The 27,374-nt window shown below is 41.2% G+C and overlaps 1 protein-coding gene across 2 annotated transcripts; it reads left to right on the top strand.

The window, feature by feature from the left end:
* Nucleotides 1-417: 417 nt before the first annotated feature.
* On the top strand, nucleotides 418-25,390 carry SCAMP4 (secretory carrier membrane protein 4). Of its 2 annotated transcripts, none has more exons than XM_025168644.2 (7): nucleotides 418-548; nucleotides 13,507-13,563; nucleotides 13,909-14,037; nucleotides 15,760-15,916; nucleotides 16,300-16,401; nucleotides 19,499-19,616; nucleotides 21,726-25,390. In XM_025168644.2, the coding sequence occupies exons 2-7, from the start codon at nucleotides 13,557-13,559 to the stop codon at nucleotides 21,894-21,896; spliced, it is 684 nt and encodes a 227-aa protein (XP_025024412.1). In that variant the 5' UTR covers nucleotides 418-548; nucleotides 13,507-13,556; the 3' UTR covers nucleotides 21,897-25,390. The 2 variants fall into 2 exon arrangements, with proteins under 2 accessions (XP_025024412.1, XP_007431429.1); XM_007431367.4 differs by having other exon boundaries at nucleotides 418-735.
* Nucleotides 25,391-27,374: the final 1,984 nt, after the last annotated feature.

Raw genomic sequence — 27,374 nt, 5'->3', positions numbered from 1 at the left:
GTTTGATAGAAAACCACTGTTTCAAATTTCCAAGTGGTAGCCTTCAGCATATTTCTTGACTCCTTGTTTTTTTATTATTGTCAGTTGACCCTAAAAGGCAGAAGCTATCTACCACTTCAGAATCTTTCCTGGCAATTCTAAGGCTGGTTGCTTACATCCCTATATTTAAATGGCCAAAATCTTTGGAGGTCACCAAGTCTCACGGAATGTTTATAATAATAAGCTTTCACATTTTCTCAGAGGAGGGGAAATATTTAAAGGAAACTCGTAATCACAACCTCTTGTATGATTCTATAGGAAGTTTATGCTTTCTTTTTCTTGACGGATCCGTTAGCCAATCGCCCCTCGTCACATGACTTGAAAGGCGGTTCCCAACCCTTCCGCTCGTGGAGAATGCCGGAACTTGTCGTCTAGCCTCTGGTTCAGTCCTACAGGCAGTGGCTTCTGAAGAACTACAACTTCCGAGAGCACACCGCAGCTACGGGTGAAAAGGCTTCGGGAGAAGCAAAAGGCAGCGGCGGCAGATGTGCAGGGCGGCGGAGGACGTGGTACATAACACGGAGCGCTGCTGAGGGGGCGACGCTGTTTTCTCCTAGCCGTTGGCTGCGGGAGACTGGTGACCGGCCGGCTCCGTTGGAAGAGGCGGGGCTTGCACAAGCGGTCATTGTAAAAGGGAGGCGTCGCACGCTTGGATTATATGTGCAAGGAAGCTGGACGAGTGGGAATAGCTGTGAGGTTGGTGGAAGGTTCATGGCGTTGATGGTCGGGGGCGTGATTTGAATAGCAGGAGTCTGTGCAATTAGCACGCTCGTGCTTCTTTGCTTCAGAAAAGCGGCGGTGAATGGGAAACGCGTGGGAGTGAGCGTGCAAACTGGGATAGTTGGCCCACGTTTCAACTTCGAGGGTGGCTTGTGCGACGCTCGTTCCCCGTCGGTGCGGGCCCGGGTACTTGACGAGACGGGGTAGAAAAGTGGCCTGGTGAATATCAGGGTGCCTCTCCTGGCTGGGCATCTGAGGTGGAGCAGAGCCGTTCTGCGGAGGGAAGAGCCTCCTGCTGGCTGAGGTGCCCTGAGGAGGCGCCCTGCTGCTCTGCTGAGAGCTGGAGGCTTTGCAGAAATGTCGCGGGGTTAAAAGGCAAGCAAGTGGCCCGAGAAGTGATTTTGCACTCAGGGAACAGGTTCCCAAGCGTGGTCTGCAGGAATTCTGTGTCCAGGCGTCTTCTGCAAAAAACACGGTTTGGGCCAGGCTTTCCCAGCCTAGCAACCTCCAAATGTGCTGGTATAACCGCTCCCATTATCCCCAGCCAGCATGGGGATGGCGTAGGTGCTGCAGATCTGAAAGTCACCAAGTTGGAATGGCTGTATTAACCAAAGTGGGGTGTAGAGTTTGGTCCTTGGGGTGATCATCCTGCTATAAAACTTATTTGCAGATGCTGGGGCCTACATGGATCCCTTTTATTAAAATTGCTGGTCAGTCTATGTGTCAAAGAAAGAAATGCGATGTTAGAAACCAGTTCCAGCCTTGCCACCATCCATGGTGGAGAACTATTCTTTTTTTCATGATAACTTTGAGAAAAATAACTTCAGTCTTGTAGAACTGTGATCTCCGAAGTCGGATGCACAAGGTGATCTCTTGGAATATGGGAGAAAATATTAGAATGTCTATTTATATTTTTATCTCAGAAAATAGCCAAGAAGTTAGGCTATGCTAATATTTAATATATAGAATATACATATGTTCAGGTGTGTTCTATAATGCACGTAATATATTAGCACATGTATATAATTTATAAATAAATGCTAAGATATATAAACGCAAAGTGCATGCTCTGATTTTTTTTACAGATAAAAGCCCATAATCAAAAATTTTAGACTCCTTTTGTGGAAGGATATATATTTCCTTCAGTCATATGATGTATTTAGTTACAGCAGGACAGAAGGACTAGCATGAAGTTCTAAGTGTTCTTGGGTATTATTAATGCTCTTTTTAAAATTTTTGTTTCATTATTGGAACTTGTGATTTCTCTCAGCTCATCTGGAAAAAATTAAACGGGCGGAATGCCATGGGGAAGGGCCTTCTGAGAGCTAAAAGCCAAGGGATAATTTTTATTTAAACACACACACACACACACACAGAGTAGTGAGAGTTGCCCATTTCATTTAAAATGAGGAAGCACTCCTGTGGGATACCAGTCATGGTCAAGCTTGCAGAATTTACTTTGCTTTTAGTGAGTTGTACCCAGCATTCATGGATGCTTTGTTCAGGAATTCAGGATCAGTACAGTACCAGAAACAGGTGTGCAAGAATAATAATCCCAAACCCACTCCTGATGGATCCGCTCACAGACGTTCTCTGTGGAGCAGAGTTTTTACCTGGGTTCTTAAGTCATACAATATAATACGTTTGGCTTTGATTTTTCATGTTATGAGAACCGAGCTATTATGGTTTGAATGGTAGCTTATAGCTTAGTATATAAGGAGGAATCCAGGTAATTGTAGTTTATTCAGCAAGCCATGGTCTAATTGTGGCTTAGTTATTATTAGGTAATTGGGAGTCAGGAAGTATTTTTGTTTAATCAACACTAACCTTTCAAAGTGTGGATTTATGATTGGCAGTGTATTCTTGTGCGTATTTGTACAAAAGTAAGTCCCACTGTGTTCATTGAGTTTTACTGTCTAGCGAGCATCTTTCATTTATGGGATTAACAACTGTAGATTTAGCCTGCTAGAAACTTACCATTGTTAGTTTTTTGTTTGCTGAGAATAAAAGCCCCGAAGCCTTTATCAGAAGAAGAATGATATATTTTATTTTTAATTCATTGTCTTTGCTGGCTAAAGAAAATCAGCTCAGTACCCATGAAAGTTTATCAGCATCAAAATATATTAACACAACAATAACAGCAACATTTGAACAGGAAAAAAATATTTTACCAAATTAAAATGGGACAAATCAGAAGGCTTTCTGGAACTTCTCAGCTGTGGTTGATTGCCAAGGGGAACATGAATTGCTGATGTACGTACATCCTTTCTGTACAGCTTTGCTTGAGTGAAGGAAATGAAGTTAGGAAATGGTAAATCTAAAATGATAACAGCCTGTCAGGGTGATAAGAGAGCAGCATGAATGGAATATGAAGCCTGTAATATGTCATTTGGTGAGGGATACAGCCCAATTATGTAAATTGCCCTGTGTCCAGATGTTGACATAGAGTGGTACTGTATATAGCTATCTTAAATTGTAGTATTGTAGTGAAGGGTTTTTGTTTTTTTTTTAATTCAGTGACATCTGTTGGGAATCACTGTCAAACATGGTCCTTCCAGGAAATTTCCTGACTTGGCTTGCTGATAACTTAAACTTCATAGAGTAGAAAAAGGCACAAGAGGACCAGTCATGCTTGACCTGATACAAACCGCAGGGAACATTTAGTCAAAGAATAGAAGTAGCAAATAAAGAAACAACAAAAAAAAACATCAAGGGGTAATGACCATGTAATGCTTAAATTCTTGATTTTAAGGAAAAGTGGATTTTAATAAACTCCAAGAGCCATGATAAGTACAATTCCATAGAGCAGTGTTTCTCAACCGTGGGAACTTTAAGATGTGTGGACTTCAACTCCCAGAATTCCCCAGCCAGCATGGGGAATTCTGGGAGTTGAAGTCCACACATCTTAAAGTTCCCAAGGTTGAGAAACACTGCCATAGAGAAAGAAGCTGATGAGAAAAATAACTCAAAATTTTGGGGGGGAGGGGCACTACCTTTAAAAAAAGGAGATATTGAAAATTGAATTGCAAATAACTCCAAGAGCAGAAGAAGCCAGCATTAATGCACAGTAAGCTTAGGGAAGATCTGAAAAATTTAAGCCAGATAGGAAGTGGAAAGGGAAATATGTCACCAAGGAAAAGTCCACCAGAATTGTAGGTTTATTGTCAGAATCACTCAGGGTGAATTTAGATTGGTGAAGGAAATTAGGCACAGCAAAAGAGCTTGTTTGGACAGGTTCAGAATAAAAGAGAAAAAGTGTATCAGCTGCTCAGAGAAAATGATAAAATGTTAAGTGGTAGCAAAGAAGAGGTGGAACTAGTCAACGTCTACTTCCACCCAATTTCATCTAAGTAAATGTATGTTCTACTAAGCAGTTGTGAAGAACAAACTAAACAGGATTGAGTTTGATAGAAATGTGGTCCAGGAGTATCTGTTTTCCTTGAATGAATTAAAATTTCCAGAACCAGTAGGATCTTAGTGCGCTGAAGAAGTTTTCTGAAGTTCTAGCCAAAGCTTTATTTATCATGTTTGAGAAATCCTGGAATCCTGGAGGGGAGCAAATATTGTCCCTCCTTTCAGGAAGTTGCAGGGAGGATCAGGGAATTACACATTTGTCAATCTGGTATCTGTAGCAAATAATTATTAGTTTGTGAGGTCCTGGAGTACAGTGTGAATGTGCTTGTCTGAAGTCAGCCTAGTTTTCTCAGGAACACCTCTGGTCCAATGAATCATATCTGATTGCGTCACTTCCCTTATGGGAACACTATGAATATTTCAGCAAATAATTGACAAAGCATCCCGTGCTATTTTGATGAGCAAATTAGTTAAATATGGGCCGGGTAGCCTGACAAGTAAATGAATAGATAGCTGACTTGAAAATCATACTTAGAATGCTTATCAATAGTTCCTCATCACGGTGGAGTGAGGCATCAAGTGGGGTGCTGCAGTGCTTAGTCTTTTTTAACACTTTTGTAATGGATTTGGATGAGAAGTGGAAGGAATGCTTTTCAGATTTGCATATGGTCTGAAATTGTGTGGGATAGCTAATATCCTATAAGTGAGAAACAACATTAGAATCACCTTGATAGGCTAGAAAAATGGGCTGAAGATAAAAATGTTAACAGAGACAAATGTAACATTCCTCATGTAGGAAGCAGAAATCAAATGCACAGGCTTAGGGTGTGGGAGACCTAGCTTGTCCATAGTACTTGTGAAAGTATTCCTCTGTAGTATGATGTGGCTGCCAAAAAAGCAAACTACATCAACAAAAATTAAATGGAGGAATGGATCTCTGCTGACTGACCAGTTCCTACCTCCGGTATTCAGGGTACCACCACACTCATCCAGTGCTGGGGCCAATGTCCTTCCCTTGCCTAATGCCCTTCAACTTACTACCAGGACCCAGTTTGTCCTTTGACCCCGTTCTTCCCTTGTACCCTCTGTTTTTTTTTGTTTTTTTTTGTTTTTTACTTCTTTAGCTCACTCCTAGACTGCTGCTAGATCTTGCTTCTGCTTCAGCCCCAGCTGTTTGGTGTTTGGCTAAAGAAAGATGCAAGCCTGGGAAGCCTTATCTGCCTGCCCAGCGTAGAAACTCCTCTTAGGAACGAGACAGAGAAGTGGTGGCCTCCCGTTCATTGGAAGTGTTCAAATAGGGGTCAGGTAGACATCTGTTGGGCATTGTTTACTTTGGATTCCCGCAGCAAGAAGGGGGATGAACTGAATGATCTAATGGCCCCTTCCAACTTTCTGCGAAAGAAGTCCCTGGCTCACCTTTTCCATGCAGTCCCAAGTGTATTTATCATCATGAAAGTTTCTTACAGTATTCTTTGAAGTAAGCCAGGTTAGGTTGAAAGGCCAGCTGAGTGCAATATGGAATACCGAACACTAACCATCCAGACACGTTCCACAGGTGCAATCATAGCTTATTAAAATATCAAAGCAACATAAACAAAAATGAAATTAATGAACTTGTCTTAAACCCACCAAGGGCTTAAAAAATGAAATTTAAAGAAATCTGTCTTAACTTCTACTGCAACCTTGATATCTGGCATACAGAGATAGACCACCTCTGAACAGTAAAGTTCATAGCTACCATATAGCTAGAGTTGGTGAAACGCCATCCAGATAATGCTATGTGAAACAGCAAATACCTGCAAATACGTGATGATTCCAGAATGTATTTGTTGTCTCCGCATGATTACTCAAAGTCATCACATCAATAGTGAGTGGAGAAGCCCTTATTATCTCTCTTTTAGGAAGATAAAAACACCTTTGGCTCTCCTACAGTTTCTTGGGCTGTCTGCCCAAAGTACTAATTCCTGCATCTTTTCAAAGGGTTAATTTAATATGGGGAGAGCCTTTTTCTACATCAGAACTAAGGCATCCTGCATTGAGTGTTTCTTCTTATATTTAATGTATGTTAGCCCTTCAAGGTAGTCCAGACCAGAAGCACAACCAGAAGTACTAGCCCTATCTTTATTGTAAGGTTCCATTAACAGAATCTTGCAAGTCTGAAAGTATTTCTCCCCTCTTTTCCTCCTCCTGTCTGGAAAACTAGGGAGGGTCCCTTCTGAAATGCTTCCTATGCTCCTCTGTTGCTGTGGGTTTTTGCATGACAGTTTTCTAGTCTGCAGCTCTTCCTCCTGTCTCCCAAGGTCATCCCCACATACTGTTATAATTTGATATTGGCATCTTTAGCCAGTCTTTCAAGGAAATTGAAGGACAATTTTGGGCATAAAAGCAACTGGAGTCGAACCCAAACTCTTACTACAAGTACATGGAATATTATGCCTTACTGATAATTATGAATGTTTATTAAAGATGGTACAACAGTTTGGAAAATGTTCACATGAATTAATAGGAATAAGTTTCACATACTTTTTATAGGTTCCAGTGCATGTTTGGGGGAAAAAAAGTATGTTATTTAATTCATTCTGCTGGAAGTTCCTTGTTCACCCCTCTTCATCTGCTTCCAAAACAAGGTTTTGTTTCCATCAAAATTCTCTATATTTTCTCAGCTTCTTTTAATCTTAATCCTTCTGTGTCCTTTTTCGTTGCATTCTTTTTTCTCTTAATCCTTCCGTGCTCTGTTTCCCTCTCTTTTTCTCTCTACACACCCGACACAGTTTCTTTCTCTCATCCTAATTTGTTGGGTTCTCTTACACGTTTCTTTCACAGCTGTGGCCTCTCGGCTTCGTCATTCCACCAAGCCTCCTTTTCCATGTTTCCCATTAACCCCATACATTTCAGAGGTACTCTGTAAGATCTTTTTTTTTTTTCTTCATTTTATTCCTAATCTTCTTTCTTTATATCTGCTTTCCATTAGTTTGGTTGGGAGTCTAATCTACTTTCTGATATTTTCGCTTCCTGCAGTTGTTCTTTCATTCTTGTTTCTTTTCCTGTCCTTTCCTTTTACCCAAGATCTACTTTTGACACTACCAACCCCCCCTCAATCTTTCATTACAAACAATCATATTAAGCATGCTTTTAAATTTATATGAATTCCTTTATCATGTCTACCTATGAATAAACAAGTTTAAACCATGCGTTCAGAACAGATCTTTTTCTAAGTAGATACTCATCAGTTACAATTTTTATTCTCTTGATAAATCTTGAAAAATAGCTCATTCCCCTTTTCGGTACTCTCCCATCTCATGCCTAGTTATCCATTCCTGTCGCTTAGCAGAATATTTTTTCCCCCGTATCATCAAATTAATTCAGGATTTCCCCCCAAAACTCATCTCTGTTCTCCCACTATCACAGTATGCTAAATTATCACTATGTATACTGCAGTATGTTCAATTAAAACAACTTTTGGTTTCTCAGTTTGGTCCAGAAGCATTAGCACCATCTAAAACTGCTGAGTTACTATCCGTATGGAAATGTGTTTTGGCCAATCCTAAATCTACAGGATTTTTAACAATTAAAATGTGTAATTAAGCTGATACTGGTTATCTGCAACAACTTCGCAGTTTTTTTTTTAATCCGCACTCAATCGTTACCGATTCTGCGGCGACTGCCTGGATGCGTCCCTGCAGTTTTCAAGGCAAGGTGTTTCAGAAGTGGTTTGCCAGGGCCTCCTTCCTAGAGCAGAGCCCAGCTGGCGAGCACAGGAGGCGGGGTTTCCGTTGCTTCGCGCCTTTTTCGGGCGTGTGCGGCTTCCACGTTACTGGCAACTGCTCCCGTCTCCCGTGCAAGTGCCGCCAGCATTTTTCCTCCCACTGGGGTGAGAGTCCCATTTATCTACTCACGTAAGTTTTCGAGCTGCTGGGTTGGCAGGAGCTGGGGAGGAAGCAGGAGCTCGCTCTGCTGCGCGGAGCTGGGCTCGAACCGCTGAAGTGTTGACCATTTCTGGCCGGCAACTTTCAGCGTCATTAAGCCGCTGCGCCACCGCATCCCCAACTTCACAGTAAAGCGTAGGAATATCCCATATTTACAGATCAATGGTTATGGGTCTCAAAGAATATTTCTTATGATCTTGGGGTGAAACTAATTCATCAAAATATTTTCTCATGTGTATTTGATACCACAGAATGTTTTAAAAGGGCTTGACTGTCAACTTCATTATTTTGGGAATGGAAAATTATGTATGGAAGAGCTGTGAAGGCCTGGTTCTTCACCCAGGCCTTTGACAAGGAGAGTGAGACCACTCACTCCATCGCACTTATCATCTTTTATTTTTTATGGTTTATTGATTTTATTGTAATTTCTTTGTTTGATTGTTGTGGGCTGCCCGAGTCGTTGAGAGTCTGGCAGCATACAAGTTTTATAAATTATGGTTGGTTGCACAGCCAGCCAGATGTTTGGACTGGATTTGGCATTTTTATCCACCTATTGAGTCCTTCCCAAGGACCTGGAATTGGCAAATGTTGTTTGATGGTGCTAAAGGTATTGTCACAGGATGGAAGCTGTTCCAAGTAAAGCTGCCTTTTGCAATTGACTGATGGTGATTTTCTCAATGCTGATGGTCTTCAAGTGGTGCTCCAGATGTTTTGGGATTGCACCTAAGGCGCCTATTACTATTGGTACTAACTGTGCTTTCTTTTGCCACAGTCGTTCTATTTTTACTTGCAGGTCTTTGTATTTTGTGATTTTCTTCAGTTCTTTCTCTTCTATTTTGCTGTCTCCAGGTCTTGCAATGTCGCCTATCCAGACTTTTTTGTCTTTCTTATCAATCATTGTTAAGTCTGGGGTGTTGTGTGACAAGTGCTTGTCTGTTTGAATTCTAAAGTCCCAGAACGCTTTAGCGTCTTCACTTTCTATTGCTTTGTCTGTTTTGTGGTCCCACCAGTTCTTGCTTGCAGGCAAATGGTATTTCTTGCAGATCTTCCAATGCACCATGGTTGCTCCTTTGTCATGCCGTTGTTTGCAGTCTGTCTGTGCGATCTTCTTGCAGCAGCTGACTAGGAGGTCCACTGTTTCTTCAGCTTCTTTGCAGAGGCAGCATTTGCTGTCTGTTGCTCTCAATTCTGGCTTTGTATGCATTTGTTCTTAAGGCTTGGTCTTAAATTATTAAAATATAAATTATTATTATTAATGTGAGCGTGTCCCACTATCTTCTTGTTTTATTGAATAACATTTATTATATTAATATAGTGTGGGGATGAAAAATACAGTTTAAAGTTGCTAATATAATTTTATATACCAAAGAATTGGAATTCATCATTATGTGAAGAATTAGGATTTACCAAGCATGAAGTCTTACAAAAAAATTACTCTTTTCCTGTAAAGAAATATAGAGGTGACTTAGGAAAGAGATGAAAGGACCACAAAGAGAGACTTGCAGAAAAGTCCAGAGATTTCTTTTTATTTTATTTAAACTATATAGTCACCCATCTCTAGGCAATATAACCTTTTCTGTGAGTCCCTTCTTAACAGTTCTTTAACACCTTCCCCAAAATTCTCTTTATATTCCTTTACATTAACTATGGGAAAACATTGCTATCCTAGGTTTATAATCCTGAATTGATGTTATCTGCACATTGTATGCTCATGAACTGGCTTTTTATTTATATAATAGAAAGATTGATTAATATATTCCATATGGTCAAGATTTAATGCTGTGTTTTAAAATTCACCTGTTTCTTTTTTATTTAGCTTGTATGTTTTTATTTTCCTGTTTGTCACTTCTTTCCTTTCTGTTTGTATGTTAAAACAGTAACAATTTTTTAAAGGTTCTACCTTCTAGTCTTCAGGAGAACCCAAAAGGCCCATATTTTCAGGCTGGCTTGTAATTATATTTAAATGGGTCTAATATAAATTTTATATTGATTTTAATCAATATAATTTGTTGTAATGTGCTTTAATGATTTTACCTTTAATGTAAATGGCCCTGCGCCATTTAGGAAAGGCAGCATAAGAATGAAATTCATCATCATCATTGGTATAAGCCTGGATTTTTTCCAGGAAAATAAATTTACATGTGATCCAAGCGATTGCTCACTTGGCCCATTGCAAGAAAAAATTGGCTTTACAAAGGTTGGGATTTATTAATGTTGATTGCTCCCCACCCCTATGTGAGTGCCTTTTGACATCTCAAAATGTCAATGATTTGGTCCATGTATCCATTAAGCTAAACTAGATAAAGAGAGATTATCCCTATTAATTTCAAAGCCAAATCATCAGGCTAAATCACAATGTTACCATATTTTCCTCTTTTTCTTTTTCCTTTCACTTACACCTGGAACTCCCCTTCCAGGTCAGCCTCTCCTTTTTTCCCCCCCCTTCAAAGATGCGGACTTAATCCTGATCCAAAACAGTGTGGTACGGTATATTCAGACCCAGATGGATTTTGCATGTTGTGCTTGATTTGCTCAATTATCTTATTCCCCATGCTGGCTGGGGAATTCTGGGAGTTGAAGTCCACATGCCTTAAAGTTGTTGAGAAACACTGGCTTTGAGTATCATGTAAATCCATCCATGTTCTTGGATTAGGTCTGTAAGCGTGTTTAACATTTGCTTCTGAAATAAATGTTTGCTTATTCCTTTTTCTAGGCCTAGTTTTATGCTGAAAGCCACTTTGGTGTAGTGGTTAAAAGCACTGGGCTAGAAACTGGGAGATTTTCTGGTCCTGCCTTAGTCATGAAGGATAGTCCCTCTCTCTCAGCCCTAGGAAGAAGGCAGTGGTAAACCACTTCCAAAAATGTTGCCAAGAAAAATACAGGGACTGGTCCAGGCAGGCACCAGGAGTCAAGACTGACTTGAAGGTGTGTGTGCACTCACACACAAATTACACTGCTGTTAAGATTTTAAATTTATTACCACATTTATCACTTGTAGATCACAGCTCATGCATGCATCCAGGGAAGTGAATTCAGTCCATGAAAACATTTATGTATTTATTTACGCAATTTCTGTAGCTGCCCATCTCAATCCGAGGGAACACCCTCAAGTTAAAGCCATTAAAACAATTACAAATTAAATTAATCTTAATTTACTTTTAAGTTACGTCTTAAAAGTAAGACATAACTTAATTTACTTTTAAATTACATCTTAAATTACTTTTAAGTCTTTAACATGCCACAAAATGTTTGCTGCGTACCTGGGGTGCTACAGAAACAAAGCTCAATCTGTAACCTTACCGTAATGAGATTCTCATAGACGTTGGAATAATTGTTGGGTTTCTAATGAAACCCTTAGTGGACAAATAGGACAAACTGGGAAGGGGCAAACTTTTAAATATTCTGGACTCTAGTTCAAGACCTTCCTTCTTTTACCTGATGCCCTCCAGATGGGTTGGGACTATAACCACCAGAATTCTTGACCAATCCCAACTTATGGAGAAGGTGCCAGGTTGGTGAGGCTGGACTTCAGTCTCTTATATTTCATTCCACAGGCAGAAGTGTGGAATAATGTAGGTATTTCCCCTTTTATATATACTTAACTTGTTCTTTTTAAATGTATACTTAAATTGTTTGCTTGATGAGATGCTCTAGAAGACCAACCTTCCTTAGCATTTCTGAATATATGGTTTTGGTCTTCTTCCCTAAAGCAGCACTGATCTTTTGAATCCTTCTTTTGCTGCTGCTCCTTCTGACAAACCTGGCTGCTGCTGAGGGGAGACACTTGCCTCTTTGTATTCTCCCGAGATTTTTTTTTTAAAGGCCTTAGAATTGGCACAAGGAGTCTTCTGTCCATTTGCTGAAGGGGGGGCTTGTTGCCCCTTTTGTAGAACAAGGCCTGCATTACGCAGGTTGTGTGACTCCTTTGGGAGGGAGCTTGGCTGAAGCTAGTGATAGAGCAAAGTGCGGTACGTTCCGCAATAATAATCAAGTTATAATGGTTTCTGTCTTCTCCGGACTTCAGTAATTATGCACTTATGCAGTGCATAATACAGACGTGTGCCAACAGCCTTTTATTTTAGCATCGCTTTCAGATTATTATTCTTTTTATATACAGTAGCACATTCCACACACACTTTTTAAAAACTAAGCAGTAAATGCTGCTCTGCTCCAAAGAGATTGCGGAGTATAGTTTAACCCAGAAGGCATACACTTGTGGTCTGTTTTGAATTTATTTTTATTTCTCACCTAGAGACATAATACTTCTTAGAATTCAGGAAAAATGCGGGCAAGCAAAAGCTGAAAAATATTGAAATGAATGTAGTATATTTTAGGTCCCTTTATAGCTATACAATTAGTTTGTTGCTTTATAAAATGTTATGAATAACTTGGTTTACTTCTAGTAGTAGCAATTGAAAGGTATACTTTTTAAATTATTAATTCATTGGTCTTATTTAAAATGTTTTAAGTAACCTCTAATTTTGTTTTACAAATGGAGATACACGTTGTTGAAAATTAAGGAATATGACGTCTCTTTATTTTGCCCCTTTAGGAGAAATAAATGTCAGTATTGTAGAAAAATGAAGAAAGTTAGGTGTTCTGGGCTTTCGCCTCCAGTGCACCAATTCAACACAGAAAGAATTATTTTTCAGAAAACAGCCAAGAAAAAGCCAAGTCTGCAAATAAACATTGTGTCATGCAAAATATTCATGAACCTGAAGATCTATTTGTAATTTCTCCTTTTTTCAGATCTGTTCTCATTTCAGAGATTTTTGTTTGTAGTGGGAAAAGCTTTTCTATCATGTCACTTGTTGGTTTATTTCTTCATTTGGCATGAATACTTCCAAACACAGGCCAGGTTCTTTCACATCTTAACCTTTTGGGCAATGTTGCTGAAAAAAATGATTGCCTTGAGTTCCTGAAAAAAGGGACTCTAATTTCTATTGTGAGGTGGTAATATACAGAAACCAGAAGACTAGAATAGTCTTAATAAGGTTTAATGTGGGCTTATTAAGCACCACCCCCAAACCTGGGGGGAAAAAACCAGAAAATTCTGGTCCTATCAACGTGTGCAATGGGACCCCGGACCTGCCCACTGTGGCCCTTGGACCTCTCCAAAGGCTGTTACGTGCAAGCAATGAAAATACAGTGCAAAGTTTTTCATGAAAGGGGCAGGATTTGAATAAGATGCGGAAAGAGGTCTTCTGGGAAACCATGTTGCTTGAAAATAAATCTTCAGTGGTACTGGTTCATGAAGGGGTTTAGGATCTCTGGATTGGCAGCTGAAGGGGTAGGATCTGGCCCAGTGATGGCCAGTTGCTGACTCATCATTGAGAGGTTTTGACAAATTGAACCCTTCAGCCTCCTTGTTTTATCAGCGCTGAATCTTTTGGCCACCTGAGTCAACAACATGGGAAATGGAGGCCTAACCTCTACCTGGACTTACATTTATTTTCCTCTGTTATAGACCCAGCATTTCATGACTTAACACTTTCTTACAAGGCACCTGAAGAAGGAATGGCAGGTAAAATTCTACTGGAACAATTCAAGTTTTCTCTCTCAAAGCTAAAATTGACTTAGATGACAGCTAGAGAAACCTAGGCCCCATTGAGCTATATCATGTATGGAATAATATGAATATCTTTCTGTTAAATATGTCACCTCCAAAGCTACTTCATTCATTGTTGCATTGCCTAAAATTCTAACATAATGTTGCTTAGGTGATCACGTTCAACTGTTTCTCTTTGATTTGTTTTCCCCAATAACCCTGCAGGCTTGCTTGAGTATTTATTTTGAGACTGATTTGCCGTTCCAATTACTAAAGTTGCCATTTCCTCTGTAATGCAGCAGATTTTTATTCTCTTTGTAGAGAAAGTGAACAACTTCCCCCCACTTCCTAAATTTATCCCGCTGAAACCGTGCTTTTACCAGAACTTCACTGATGAAATCCCAATTGATTATCAGACTCTGGTGAGGAGGATCTATCGCTTGTGGATATGTAAGTTCAGCTGTATTGTAAAGCGCATTCACAGGGACAGTTGAGGGGGGGTAAAAATGCAGCCCAATATCTTTTTGAGTTAGGTTTTCAGTTTTGTTTTTAAATAGCAAGCTACCAGTCCTTATGTGTCAGCCTTGCCAGGTAGACCAGACAGGAAACATGACCAGATGAGCTAACTCTACTTTATTGTAAAGCTTTACTAACAGAATCTTGCAAGTCTGAAAGTAGAAATCTCCTGCCATCTCCTTTACAACCTGAGAAGTTAGGGAGGGTCCCTTCTGAGCCTCTTTCTCCTCCCACGCGGGCTATGCCTCTCTTATCTGACCGCTCCCTGGGCGGCATCTCTTCACCCCATTTCTCAAGGTCTTTCTCACATACCATTACATTATGGATGTAGAGTGGAAGGTGAACACAAAATTTAGTAAAAACTTCAATCCAGACAAATGGCAGGTTAAGACTTCCAGGGAGATGAAAAGATATTTTGCAAAGATGTATATCTAGTTAATCTTGCAAAATATATGCAGAACATTGGCAAAGATCATAATGCATGATTTATCCTGCAAAATTCATGGCTAAAAGGCTAGAAGGATTAGATCAGTCTTTTCTTATCTAGCCTTTCCAGATGTGTTGGTAATGCTGTTCCCCAAATCTGGCAGGCAAGAGGTTATAAAAAGCAGGATTAAACTAATAATAGTTAATTGATTGATTATATGCCATCAAGGCAGTACCAACTCTCAGCAACTACATTAGATAAATCTTCTCCAGGATAATCTGTCCCCAACCCGGCTCTTCAGGTCTCCAAATAGTCCACCTGTTGTTTCTGTAATTGAGTCCCTCCACCTTGCTGCTGGATGCCCTGTTCTCTTTCGTTCCACCTGTCTCAGCATTGTGGACTTCTCAGAAGTCTAGGGCTTTGCCTCATGGGTCCAAATAAGAGTTAGAAGAGGTGATTTACTGATGGCTCTTCATCCGGGTGTCCATGTTTAGAATAGTCTTTTCTGGGAAGTAAGTGAATCAACAGGATGAGGCTGTTTCCTTCATGCCCTTTTCGGGGTTTTCCAAAAATTTTGTTGTTGCCAGCCAAAGTCTGATTTAAGAAAGAAGATTAGCTTAAATCTACTCCAGCAAGAGGGCTATTTCTTAGACCAGAGTTGGTGTTGGTAAAGGATTGAACTTGGCATTGTCACTGTATAAAGCAAGCACACCTGAACCCATCACATTGGAAGCAGCCATGTAACCATCTAATCCAGCCTTTTCTTAGTTGATGGTCTCCTCTGGGAAATCCGGACAGGCTAGACTTCCAGGGATTCTGAGAGCAGAAAAGCACCCATATGGAAGGGGCAAGGCTGGGGAAAGCTGGTGTAGGCTATCCCTCTTTCAATGCAGGGAATCCAAGTTAGACTAGTCCAACAGATTGCCCAGAGTCATGTACTTGAGATGGGGGGCTATATAAATTCTATAAACAAATGAATAAATAATGTCCAGCCTCTTTTGTGAAGACCTCTTCTGAGAGTAGGACTTCTGGTCCTTGGCTAATTGCCTTTATTGCCAAAGTACTGTTTAGAGAAGCTTTCCTTAGCAGTCCTTCAACATTCACCCTCCTGTAATTCACTGAGATCCAGTTTCTCCACTAAGCTTTCAAACTCCACACATAAATACATCGCTTTAAAATGCCTTGGATTTTCCCAGTGCTTTAAATGTCTCATTCTTTTCCTTCCATAGTTTACTGCATCACCTTGGGTGTTAACCTGATTGCTTGCCTGGCTTGGTGGATCGGTGGTGGAAGTGGTTCCAATTTTGGCTTGGCAATCCTTTGGCTTGTCCTCTTCAGCCCCTGTAGTTATGTCTGCTGGTTCCGGCCAGTCTACAAAGCCTTCCGGTAAAATCTCACATCAGTGTATTTGTCTTTTCTTAAAATCCATAATCAGAGCTCCAGGTCTGGTGATGCAGAATAAGGACATGAGTTGAAGCAGCCTTCCTTAACCATACCCCGAAATCTTACTTCAATATTTTGATCAGGGAATTGAACACCTTCCGAGAAGAAAATGCAACAGTTGGGGCCGTTTAGTTTATAGAAAAAACACAAGGAGGTTTATAAAATGACGCACCATAAAAAAAATGGGTGAGCAGGAAGACCTTTTACCCATAACGCTACAATTAGAGGCCACCCAATGGAACTAATTAATAGAATTATTCTCCATTATTTCACTTCCTTGTGTACTAAATTTATGTTTCTTCTCTTCTTCCCCATCTCTCCCCCAGGTCAGACAGCTCTTTTAATTTCATGGCATTCTTCTTCATTTTTGGAATCCAGTTTCTCCTGACAGTCATCCAGGCAATTGGTTTCGGTAATTGGGGAGCATGGTAAGCAACGTAGCTGATTTCTTATGCATCTTCCATTCCCCCCCCCAATTAGTTTTTAAAAAATCTATCTACCTATACATAGAAAACATTGATGCTGTGACATCTAATTGGTTTAATTTCATAGATCAGTGCAATGGTTCTTAACATGTCATAACTTAAGTCCCACTTGTCCCTTTATTAAAGAACCCAGATCTTTAACAAAAAGGCCACTTTTTCCAAGGAAGATGTACAACTTTACAGGCATTCTGTTATCGATCTTGTAGGGTAGTGTTTCTCAACCTTGGCCACTTTAAGATGTGTGGACTTCAACTCCCAGAATTCCCCAGCCAGCATGGTTGGTTGAGAAGGTGGCCAAGGTTGGGAAATACTGATGTAGAGTGAGTTTAAGGACCCTAAGTGCTAATTGCTAATTGTTTAAGAGAATAAAGATTGCAGTAAAGCTGTCAACAATACTTCTTTAACTGTAAATAGCTGTTAAATGGGCTGATGCAGTCTTTATCAGTTTGGAGCAGTTCTTCTAAAGCCAATCAAAAGATACTTCCGAACAGTTAGGGAGGCCTCAGTAGTGCAAAATATTGTTTTGTTTTTGCTCCTTTTTTATATATAGACAGTACATAACTTTATATACTTTTATATATAAGAGAAAGATAAAAACTAACAAGAACTAATAATTAGAATGAAGAAAGAAGGAAAAGGAAAGAAATAAGGAAAGAACAAGCTAAAAATGCAGAAAGGCAAAAAGAAAAAAATTATAAAGAAATGACTTCTGATTTTCTTTTACATGGTTATAAATATAAATGTAAATTAACCTCTTACACTATGGTTACAGCATTGCATACATTTTTTCTATAATCTATTTTTTTTCTAATCATCAAACCGTACATCATAATTTCATTTTTTTCTCTGTTTCACACAAAAAGTCAATCAGGGGTTTCCAGTCAGCATTAAACTTAGACAGTGTCTTATCTCTAATTAAAGCTGTCAATTTGGCCATCTCAGAAGTTCCATCATCTTCACCATCCATTCCTCCATTGTGGGTAATGTTGAGTCTTTCCACCTTTGTGCATATAATAATCTTGTTGCAGTTGTCATATCCAAAAACAAAGTTCCATGTTTTTTTCTATATTAATCTTTAAAATCTTCTGTATTATTATATGTAATGGAGTCCAAAATTTTCTAGCTTTTTTACATGTCCACCAAGCATGATAAAAGTTTCTTTTCGCTTCTAAGCCCAAACCTGTTCTAATGCCACTTTACATCACAACTGCGGGACCTGCACTGCTATTGGCATATTTGTGAGTGCAATTCAAGATGATGGTCACCATCTTTAAAGCCCTGTATGGTTCAGGGCCTGGATATCTGAGAGACCACCTTTCTCAGATAGTATCTACTTGTCTGCCCCAGGCAACTGTGGAGCACTTATTAAGGGTCTCCACCTAGCAGAATGTACAGCTGTTGTGGAACATGTTGTCTCCAGAGGCAAGGGTGGCCCCCATTCCCATGACCTTCTGAAAGCTGGTAAAAACCTCGTTTCCTGAAGACCTTTGAGGATTAGTTGTAGACCCACTGGTGTCTCATAGTCAATGTATCTATTAAGAAACCTGTAATTTTTTATTGTTCTTACTGTATTATTATTATATTTTAATAGTCCCTCTGAATTGAGAAGGAATAAATTGCATAAATAAATGTATCCTCATAGAATCCTAGGGTTGGAAGAAACCTTGGAGGTCTTCTAATCCTGTCCAGGGCAGGAATCCTGAGAGCATCTCAGACAAATGACTGGCCACCTTTTGCTTGAAAACCTCCAGTGATGGAGCATCCATGACTCCAAGAGTTTGGCTCTCCCTCTGTAATACTTCCACCCATTGCTTCTGGTCCTGTCCTTGGCACTACAGAGAAGAAATCCACACCTTCTTCCCTGGGACAGCCCTTCAAGTATTTGAACGTTGCTCTCACGTCCCCCCTTTGCTATCTCTTCTTTAGGCCAAATGTACCCAGTTCCTTTAACTGTTCTTCCTAGGGTTTAGCCTCCAGGCCCCTCGCCATCTTTGTTGCTCTTCTCTGCATTCTTTCCAGTTCCTCAACATCCTCTTTGCATTGTGATGACCCAAACTGGACACAGTATTCCAGGAATGGTCTAACCAGGGCAGCATAGAGTGGTATGATCACTTCCCATGATGTTGACATTATGCCTCTGTTAAAAAAGCTGTTGGCCTTTTTGGCAACTGCTGCACACTGCTGGCTCAAGCTTAAGCTGTGGTCCACCTGGACACCCAGATGTTTCTCAAGTGCTACTGCCAAACCAGGTTCTACCTCTATCTTGTACCTATATATGTGTTTTTTTCCCCCTTATGGTTCTTAACTGTAGAAGCTTACATTTCTCACCAATGAACAGCATTTTGTTGGATAGAACCCAGTATTCAAGTCAATCAAGATTCTTTTGAAATTTGAGCCTGTCTTCTGAGGTGTTAGCAATCCCTCCCAGCTTGAACTCCAAGAAACATTCTTGCAAGGCACTCCATTCTCTTCGTCTCAGCACATTCCATTAGAGATTGGCAGCTCTGCCCCTTCCTCTGCTTTCCTCTTCCTCCCTCTTGGGGGCTTTCTGATTTAGGAAAGCAGAATCATGTCCCACCAAGCCTACTGCTCTTGGTGGGACATGATTCTGCTCAATGGCCATTAATTGAGAAATTAATACTCTAAATGGAGTATTCCAAGTATTCTGAACTATTTTGAAAATTACGTGTTCCTCATTTCCCAGTCACACATGTCTTTAAAAATGACATGGGTTTTATTTTGATTTTTTGTAATGCAAACATTGACAGTAGTTTCTTTCTGAATCTGAATGAATTACAGGTAAGGTAGGAAGCTTTCAGCTAACCATACTTTCCTGGTTGAGCTGAAGCAGGTAAACTATGATAGTTGTTTTAAGTATTCTAGCTTGTTCCAAACTGTGGTTAACATCCCGCTTTGCTTCCATTTGGATGGAAGGTCGATGCCTATTTGAACAAAACAATCATCTCCGTATGTCTTGGCCCAATAAAGCAGGGAAATGTTTTGTGAAATTGCAACCTTCTTTCCTCTTGATCTCTTTCAGCGGGTGGATGGCTGCCGTACTTTTCTTCAGCACCAGTGTTGGGGCTGGTGTGGTCATGCTGTTCCCAGCAATTATGTTCACCTTGTGCGCTATTGGGATGTTTATATGTCTCATCCGGGTGAGTCAGAGTTTTTGGGGATTTTGTGGTGCATCCTGTGCCTCTCCATGTTACAGATGGGGACTCAGGGGCCGGGGGATGCAAAAGAGGGTTGCTCTGGAGCTCCATTGAGCACAGCTATAAAGCCATCATCTGGGCACCACATAATGCTCTGCTGCTTCTGGTCCCCTACTGCCCCGTCCCCAACTTACAGGGTGTGCCAAAAGGCCCCAAAGATAATTTATTATATAAATTGCATTAAATGTTTGAATTGCTTGCCGTTTTCTTCTAAAAGCTTCCTTATTCGTTTGACACATGACCTTTGAACATTCCTAAGTACAGTAACATTTTCTCTGAAAAGAACCTTAATTAACAAAATTAATAAAACATATTGTGCTGGGCCTATGGGGCCTAACTTTTGGTACATCCTGTATATACTTACAATGAATTGCATGCCACCTGCTTTACACTTTGCTTTTGTTATTTGCTGTTTATTTATTTGCTTGATTTTATGCCACCTTTATTTTAGTCAACTCAAGGCAGCGTGCATACCTCATGTTCCCACCTATTTTCAACCCAGCAGCAACCCTGTGAGGCAGGTTGAGGAGAGGGACTGGCCCAAAGTCACCTGCTGGCTTCCATGCCCAAGGAAGGGCTAGAACTTACAGTCTCTGAGTTTCTGGTCTGGTGCCTTTAACCACTACACAAACTCTCTCTCTCATATTGATATTTTTTATTGTGTTAGCTGCCTGGAATAGCTCTGTGAGATGGGCGGCCATATAATCCTAAATAATAACAATAATACTTGTACTACTCTAGCAATAATAGTACTACTCTTTTTTATATATACTGTCTTGGTGGCTTACCAGAGTATACATAAAAAACTTCCATAAAATCCAAATGTTAAAGTCTTTTTTACAAAAATCTTTAAAAATCTGGACTATGTTCCACCTTACTCCCTCAAAGCAGGGTCTGGAAGGCAGCGTCTCCAACTGCAATCTAAAGAATAAAGAGTAGGGGCGTAACTCCAGGCTAAGGCAGTGTTTCTCAACCTTGGCAACTTGGATGTGTGGACTTCAACTCCCAGAATTCCCCAGCCAGCATGTGTGAAAGTGTGGCTGGCTAGGGAATTCTGGGAGTTGAAGTCCACACATCTCAGAGTTGCTAAGGTTGAAAAACACTGGGTTAAGCTGATCCAGAGTGAGGAGGCTGTGCTGAGAATAACATTTCCCATGTCCCCACCACACCCCCGATCTCTCTGGGGGCAGCTACTCCCAGCATCTGCTCCAGCCCCACATTCAACGGTAGTCTAACTCAGTGGTTTCACACTTTTTTTCAGGCTGCTAAGCTTGTTAGTGTTTTAAAAAATATCCTGGGATCTCTGCTCAAGAAGCAAAGTTCTAGTGCTAGGATATTGGTTGTGCTCAAGTGATTTTTTTTGGCTTGGCCCATAGTCTTTCCCGGCACCTCAACAAGTTCTCACATAATGCAAGGGCTCCACAGGACACTTTTTGGAAAACCTTGGTCTAACTGAAAGATGACAAAGGCCTCAGTCACTGTCTTTCATGCCTCTCTTTGTCTTATTTTTCTTTATGGTCAGAGGGCATATTCCCAAACGAAGCAGAAACTGTCGCCTGAAGTATTCTTGGCCATAAAGATTATGCTAAAGGCTGGCATTTTGCTTTGAAACCTTTCAACCTCCAGTTTGGTTAACACAGTGAAACTGAGTGGGGCAGGAAGCCTGGCATAGGTGTCCACAGATACCACGTGACCTATCCAACTTTAATTCTGGGTTAGAGAAATATGTGTCTGGGTTTTTCTGTTCTGGAGCCAGGGACAAGTGGGAATTGATGGTAGACAGTCTCCTGGGGCTGAGGACCCATTTTCTGCAGAATCTTCACCAGTTGCCACAGCTCAAAATGACAAGGTGGACATTTAAAAATCACCCAGTGAGATCTCAGTCCCTGTGTCTCAGACTAAACATTCTCCCTGCATCCCCATCTCTGATTCCTCCATTTTTTTCTTAAACCAGGTTAGAGGGAAGAGAGTCAGGGCTTTGTCAGAAGCGCAGAATGGATGTCCAACAGGAAGAGCACCATTCCTACTCTCTCCCTTTCTCTTTCCCACCAGGTTCACCGGATCTACCGTAGTGGGGGTGGAAGCTTTCAGAAAGCCCAGACCGAATGGCAGAGCGGATTGTGGAGAGATCCTCCAAGCAGAGAAGCCCAGCACAGCAACTTTTCAGGAAACAGCCTCCCTGAGTATCCAACTGTCCCCAATTATGGAAATCCCTGGTCCTGATCCTGGCTGCTTGGGCTGTTCAAGTAGTTTGGTTTGAGTCGTTGCAAGAAACACATTACAATCCTCATTTGCTTTCTCTCTCTCTCTCTCTCTCCCTCTCTCTCTCTGCCTCCCTTTCTCTCTCTTTTTCTTTTGAGGGGTGGTGCTCTTTCTTCCCCCAGCCATGTTTTTATTTGTGATTCTCCTTTTGGATGGCAACCGCTTGTGCCAAGACATGGCTGTTGCCCCTGTTTGACTAGCCCTATCTTTCCTGAGAGGAATCCCCTTCTCTACCCCAGCCTATATCACTGTTGCCAATGGATGCACAAGGAACAGGATAAACTGCCATTTCTATTCGACTGCCTCTTCGTTTTGAGAGAGCAGCAGTTCACTGCCAGGGTCCCCTGAAGATTTTGGGAAGATGGCTTAAACTTCTCCCACCTTTTCCCTGCTTTCGGTTTGTTGGTGTGCTAATGCTGGCTCCTCATGTCTTTGGGGATCCTGCAGCTCTAGAGGTTGTTGTGAAAGGAAATACGGGATAGGCGCAGAGAGCAGATCGTTCATTACGACAACTATTTTTGATGGTTGCTGCTGCCAGAGCAGGAGTTGCGTAACAGAATCCTTCTCCCAGGAAGACAGTTCCTGGAAATAGAAAGTTAGCAGCACAGTGAATGTTCTAGCCTAGCCTTCCCTCTGAACTGCTAGCTTTCTGTATTGGAGAACTGTATTCCGGGGGTGGGGGTGTTCAAATATGGCCCCTGCTTTCCCAAAATAGGAGCCATTTTCCTGGAAGCTTTGATCTGTTAATGATTTTGCCAAGATAGGACTTTGTTTTGTTTGGAATATGTTGCTTTATGCTGTTTTTCCCCACTGCTGGCTATTAACTTGCTTGCTAAAATAGAAACTTTGAAGATGATGCCTATAATCTCCCCAAGCTTTTTTTTTTTTTTTTTAAAGCTTTTGCTGGTCCATGCCTGTCCCTCTGGGAAAAAATATTCCCATAGTTGAACCACAGAATTCTTTTCATTTCTGGTCCTGGCAGATCTAGTTCTGTTGAGACTTTCTGCTTCACCCCATGGTGGATGGGTGAGAATCTGCAGAACGTCAAAACCCAGAGTCAGGCTGCATCTACAGCTATTTGTTTCCTCAGATTCTTTGGGGATGTATAGTAGCCGCTGAGTGCAAGGAGCCTTTATATTTGTCTACAGCAGTGTTTCTCAACCTTGGGAACTTTAAGATGTGTGGACTTCAACTCCCAGAATTCCTCAGCCAGCATGGCTGGCTGGGGAATTCTGGGAGTTGAAGTCCACACATCTTAAAGTTCCCAAGATTGAGGAATACTGGTCTACAGGCTGGGCCAGTTTGACATTTCAGCAACTGAAAGCAGTTTTCATCCATTTTTTCCAAAACTCTGCCTTGATCTTGGCTCTCCTCTCCAATGGCTTTGGGGTGCCACGTTCCGATCAGTGCCCTTCTTCTCACCCTTTCCCCCACATGAGTCTAATTCTGCCATCCTGGGATGTGAAGCTTTCCCCAGATTTTGAGCCAGTTCCTTGCCTGAGGATGCTTTCTGGAAGGCACTAATGCTGTGCTACCTTGGGCAACCTTGCCCAGTCTGGCTCTTTCCCGGTGTAGTGTGGCTGCAACACCCAGCTAGTGTGGCTAGGCTGGTTGGGGATCTCACGTGCTGTATTGGCCACATATCTGGAGGGGGGAAGATGGGGCCAGGCTGCTTCAAAGCATTGAGACTCTGCATTGTCTTAGGGCAGCCTGGTCTAGGGTAGGGCTGTCTGCCATCTGGGCCTTACACATTTTCCAGGTGCCTCAGCAGTGGGTTGCCTTTTCAAGCCATTGCTTTCATTTTCCTTCCAAGGAGCAGGTTTGCACTATGGTTTTTTTTTCCTTTTCCTTTCCTTCTTTGCGGAATGTATTACTTTTGGGGACATGTTGTTTTGAGTTTATTTGTAAATGTGAAAAAGCACTTCTGGGCAGAATGGAGAATAGGGATAGGACAGAGAAGTGGGTTGTAATATGTGCCTTATCCGATTTTACAGATTCTGGTCTGTTTCTCCCCACCCCCAGCCAGCCTTTTTGCATACTTAGTGACCCTGAAAGGATTCCCTCTTGGTTCATTTCAAGACCGCCTGCTTTGTAAATACAAAGGCCAACGCCGTAGTTCTCCCCCTCAAGGATATGTTAACAAGTGAGCCAAAGAAAATGTAAACTGCTAATGCTAGAGGCCAAAAACCTCTACCGGGCTTTCTTTGGGAATAGATTCATGGAAAGTGAGCCTCTCTCTCTTTTGGTGAGATTTCTTGATACATTCCAAACGTGGTGGTGGGCTTTGAAAAATCGGTACCTGCAATTTTAAAATGCATTACCCTTGTTCCAAAGGGCCAGGCAGCTGCCGCTTTGAAACTGCTTGCTGACATCGTGGCCGTTGCATCACACGGGCTTTAGTTCCTCTGCCTTTGCCTTAATTGCTTTTTTTTTTTAAAAGAAAGAAGAAAAATTAGAGCCACAGAAAAAAGGGCTGCCTAGCTAATAGCTATCCTGCAGGGTCCACATTATAGGTATGCCCCATGTCCATTTCCGCAGAGTAGCCCCCTGCTAAACATTTCCGAAATACCACCAGTTGCTTTTTTACCCTGTACTTTGGACTTCCCAGTTTGGCTGCTGGGAGGAGAAATGATGTGACTGGCTCCTGAAACTCAGGTTACCCAGGCATGCAACCCCAAAGCCTTTTGGTGGACTCCCAGATGGCTGGGTGTTTTCTCAAAAGTGGGGCTTCTGGGATCAGACTTCCTGCCAAATTGTGACGGGGTCTGTGTCTTCTGCAGGAGTCTCAGTCAGCAAAGACCCCTAATGTTCTCCTTTAATGCCAGTTAATAGCAACAATAAATCTTGCTCATGTTGGGCTATTTTGCAGAAGGGGGGGATTACAGTGCAGGCCAGTTGTTCTCTGGGTACCTAGCGGGAATTCTAATACAAGAGAAGAAAATTTTCTAGATGAGATCTCCAAATTAAATTATCCAAGCAGAACGCCATAGCCAAAGGTCTTGGCAAACATTTGGGCAGGGTTGATCTCATGAGACCACCTCATTTCTGTGCCACGGCTCTGCCCACCCCAGGAACCCTGCCAACCATGGTCTCCTGCTGCCGTTTCTGTTTTGGAACCTTCGCTCCCCTCCCCAAATCACGCTGTGCTTCAGAACAACTTTTTGAGAACTGGATCGCTTGCCAATGTATCGCGTCCACCATTGTCTTAATATAATGTACTGATAACTCTAAAATTTTGTAAATGTTTACATTATTCCCAAGGGAACTAATATCATGGTTTGGGGTTAAGGGGGGGGATGTGGAGAATTAACTCTACCATTCTTATTCTGCATCATGTTGTAGATGATCTGTTTGCATTGTGATGTGGTATGGTGTTAATTCATTCAGTTTTTTTCTTTAAAAATAAATGAAGCTTGGCTACTGGAAGTAGAAGCTGTATTTATGTTATGTCAGGTGAAATACCCACCCTGTTCTGTCCTTTGGAAAGAGCTTTTAGGATTGAAAGATTCTTCAGATTAAGAAGCCGTACTTTAGATAGCATGCTTCGACGTTTTGGGAACACGTTTTTTAAAAATGCAGATAATACGTGCCATCTTAAAAGCTTTTATGAAAAATGCTGTATGTAGTGAGGCCTTATGATACAGAGCTTCATCATGATACAGAGCCTCCATTTGGTTTTAGGCGAAATAGAATATTTCTTTGTGTGAACAGAATTGCTATTCTTCCATCTTGGCATTCAGCCTGTGCAGGTCTACTCAGATATAAGCACAATGTGATGTTTTTCCATCCCAAACCAAAACTGATCAACCATCTATCGATTGATTGATCGATAAATATAGGTATGGATATATCATTGTAATTATTTATTTCATGGATAATGTGACTTTGGGCGGCCTACAAAAGAAACAAACAATGACAAAGAAAAATAAGCAAACTTTTTTTTTAAAAAACCCAATATATAAAATATAAAATGGCAACTAAATTGGATAATTCGACAACTAAAAGGGGATTCCACCTAACTGGATCCAGATGCTTGGGGGAAAATATATTTTATTATATATTTACATTTAATAATCATCAGTGGAAACATAAAATGCATAAAAAATTCATAGACCAGAAAAGTGGAGTACCCTAACTCTGGGGTGGGGAATTAATAAATAATAAAGTTGAGTTGGGTAGCTTGCCTATAAGTTACTAAAAGACTGCCAGTAACAAAAGACACAACTTAGATGTTTCGGTTTGAAAATCTGAGTCTGTGGCCTGGTTTGAAATCTGGAGGAAAACAGCTCCATCTGTATTCATAGTTATCCTCACTGTACCAGTTTCAAGCTTTCTAGCAATGTTTCTCAACCTTGGCAACTTTAAGATGGGTGGACTTCAACTCCCAGAATTCCTCAGCCAGCATGGCTGGCTGGGGAATTCTGGGAGTTGAAGTCCACCCATCTTAAAGTTGCCAAGGTTGAGAAACACTGCTTTATAGTCATTCTCAGTCTTTACTGAGGAAGAGGAAACCCCTGGTTTGGAATGGGCCATTAAAACAATTTGAGTCCAACATCCTGCAGGAACCCACGTTAAAGGGTTTCTGACAAACATCCAATGGGTCCTCCTGTCAAAATGCTCTTACCATCAGAAATTTTTTTTCCTGCTTTTCAGCTGCAATCCAGACTGGGTACTGACCTCAGAGACAAGAGCAAACCGATCGTAATCTCTCTATGGGATTCTCCTCCAGAATGCTGTGAACTTACCTACCTACTCTATCCCTTGTCATCCCTTCTCAAGACAAACCATGTCCAGTTCCCACAATCTTCCAGGTTGACCACAATGTCTAGGTGATGCATTAGGTCAGCAAACCAGATCTGGTTACCCAATCAACTCATTTTCCAGGTTTAGCTAATAACCCAGAATCACAAATCCACCAAACCTGCTGGGATTGTACAACGATAAAAAAAGCCTGATCAAGTTCTCATGATGTGCAAATGCAGCCATTAGGTCATCATCTGACCAGGCTATGCATGTGTGAATACAACTGCTCTTTGATGAACGGTGTTTACAGGTATCAGATGTAAGCTTAACTTGGGATAAATAGATTCATAGCTCATGTTCTCTCTTTATGCATATATAGCACAATTGATCCTGTTCAAATGCATGGAAGAACTGGGAGCATCCTACGTAACATGCAGCTACTCATCGTAACAGTTTTGCTGAGTCTCTCCAGAAAAGTGCTTCCCGTCAGCCCCCACTGATTGTCACTCACTTTGCTCTCTCTCTCTCATGGATCAATTTGTTCCACTCTCACGCAGAGATGCAACAGCGTCAGCCATTCCCCCAAAGGGAGACCAACTGCCCCATCTCTGTGGGGCGCAGACACGAGTCACACAAAGCTGTCAATTCCAAGGCTTCCATCAAGGCTTGTAAATATGAAAGGGAGATTTTTGGAGG

The sequence above is a fragment of the Python bivittatus genome, unplaced genomic scaffold (genome assembly GCF_059951505.1).
Source record: "Python bivittatus isolate LINGU-HERP-01145 unplaced genomic scaffold, Pbiv_v1 ctg000580_np1212, whole genome shotgun sequence".
Lineage (NCBI taxonomy): Eukaryota > Metazoa > Chordata > Lepidosauria > Squamata > Pythonidae > Python > Python bivittatus.
This window is presented reverse-complemented; position numbering and strand designations above follow the sequence as displayed.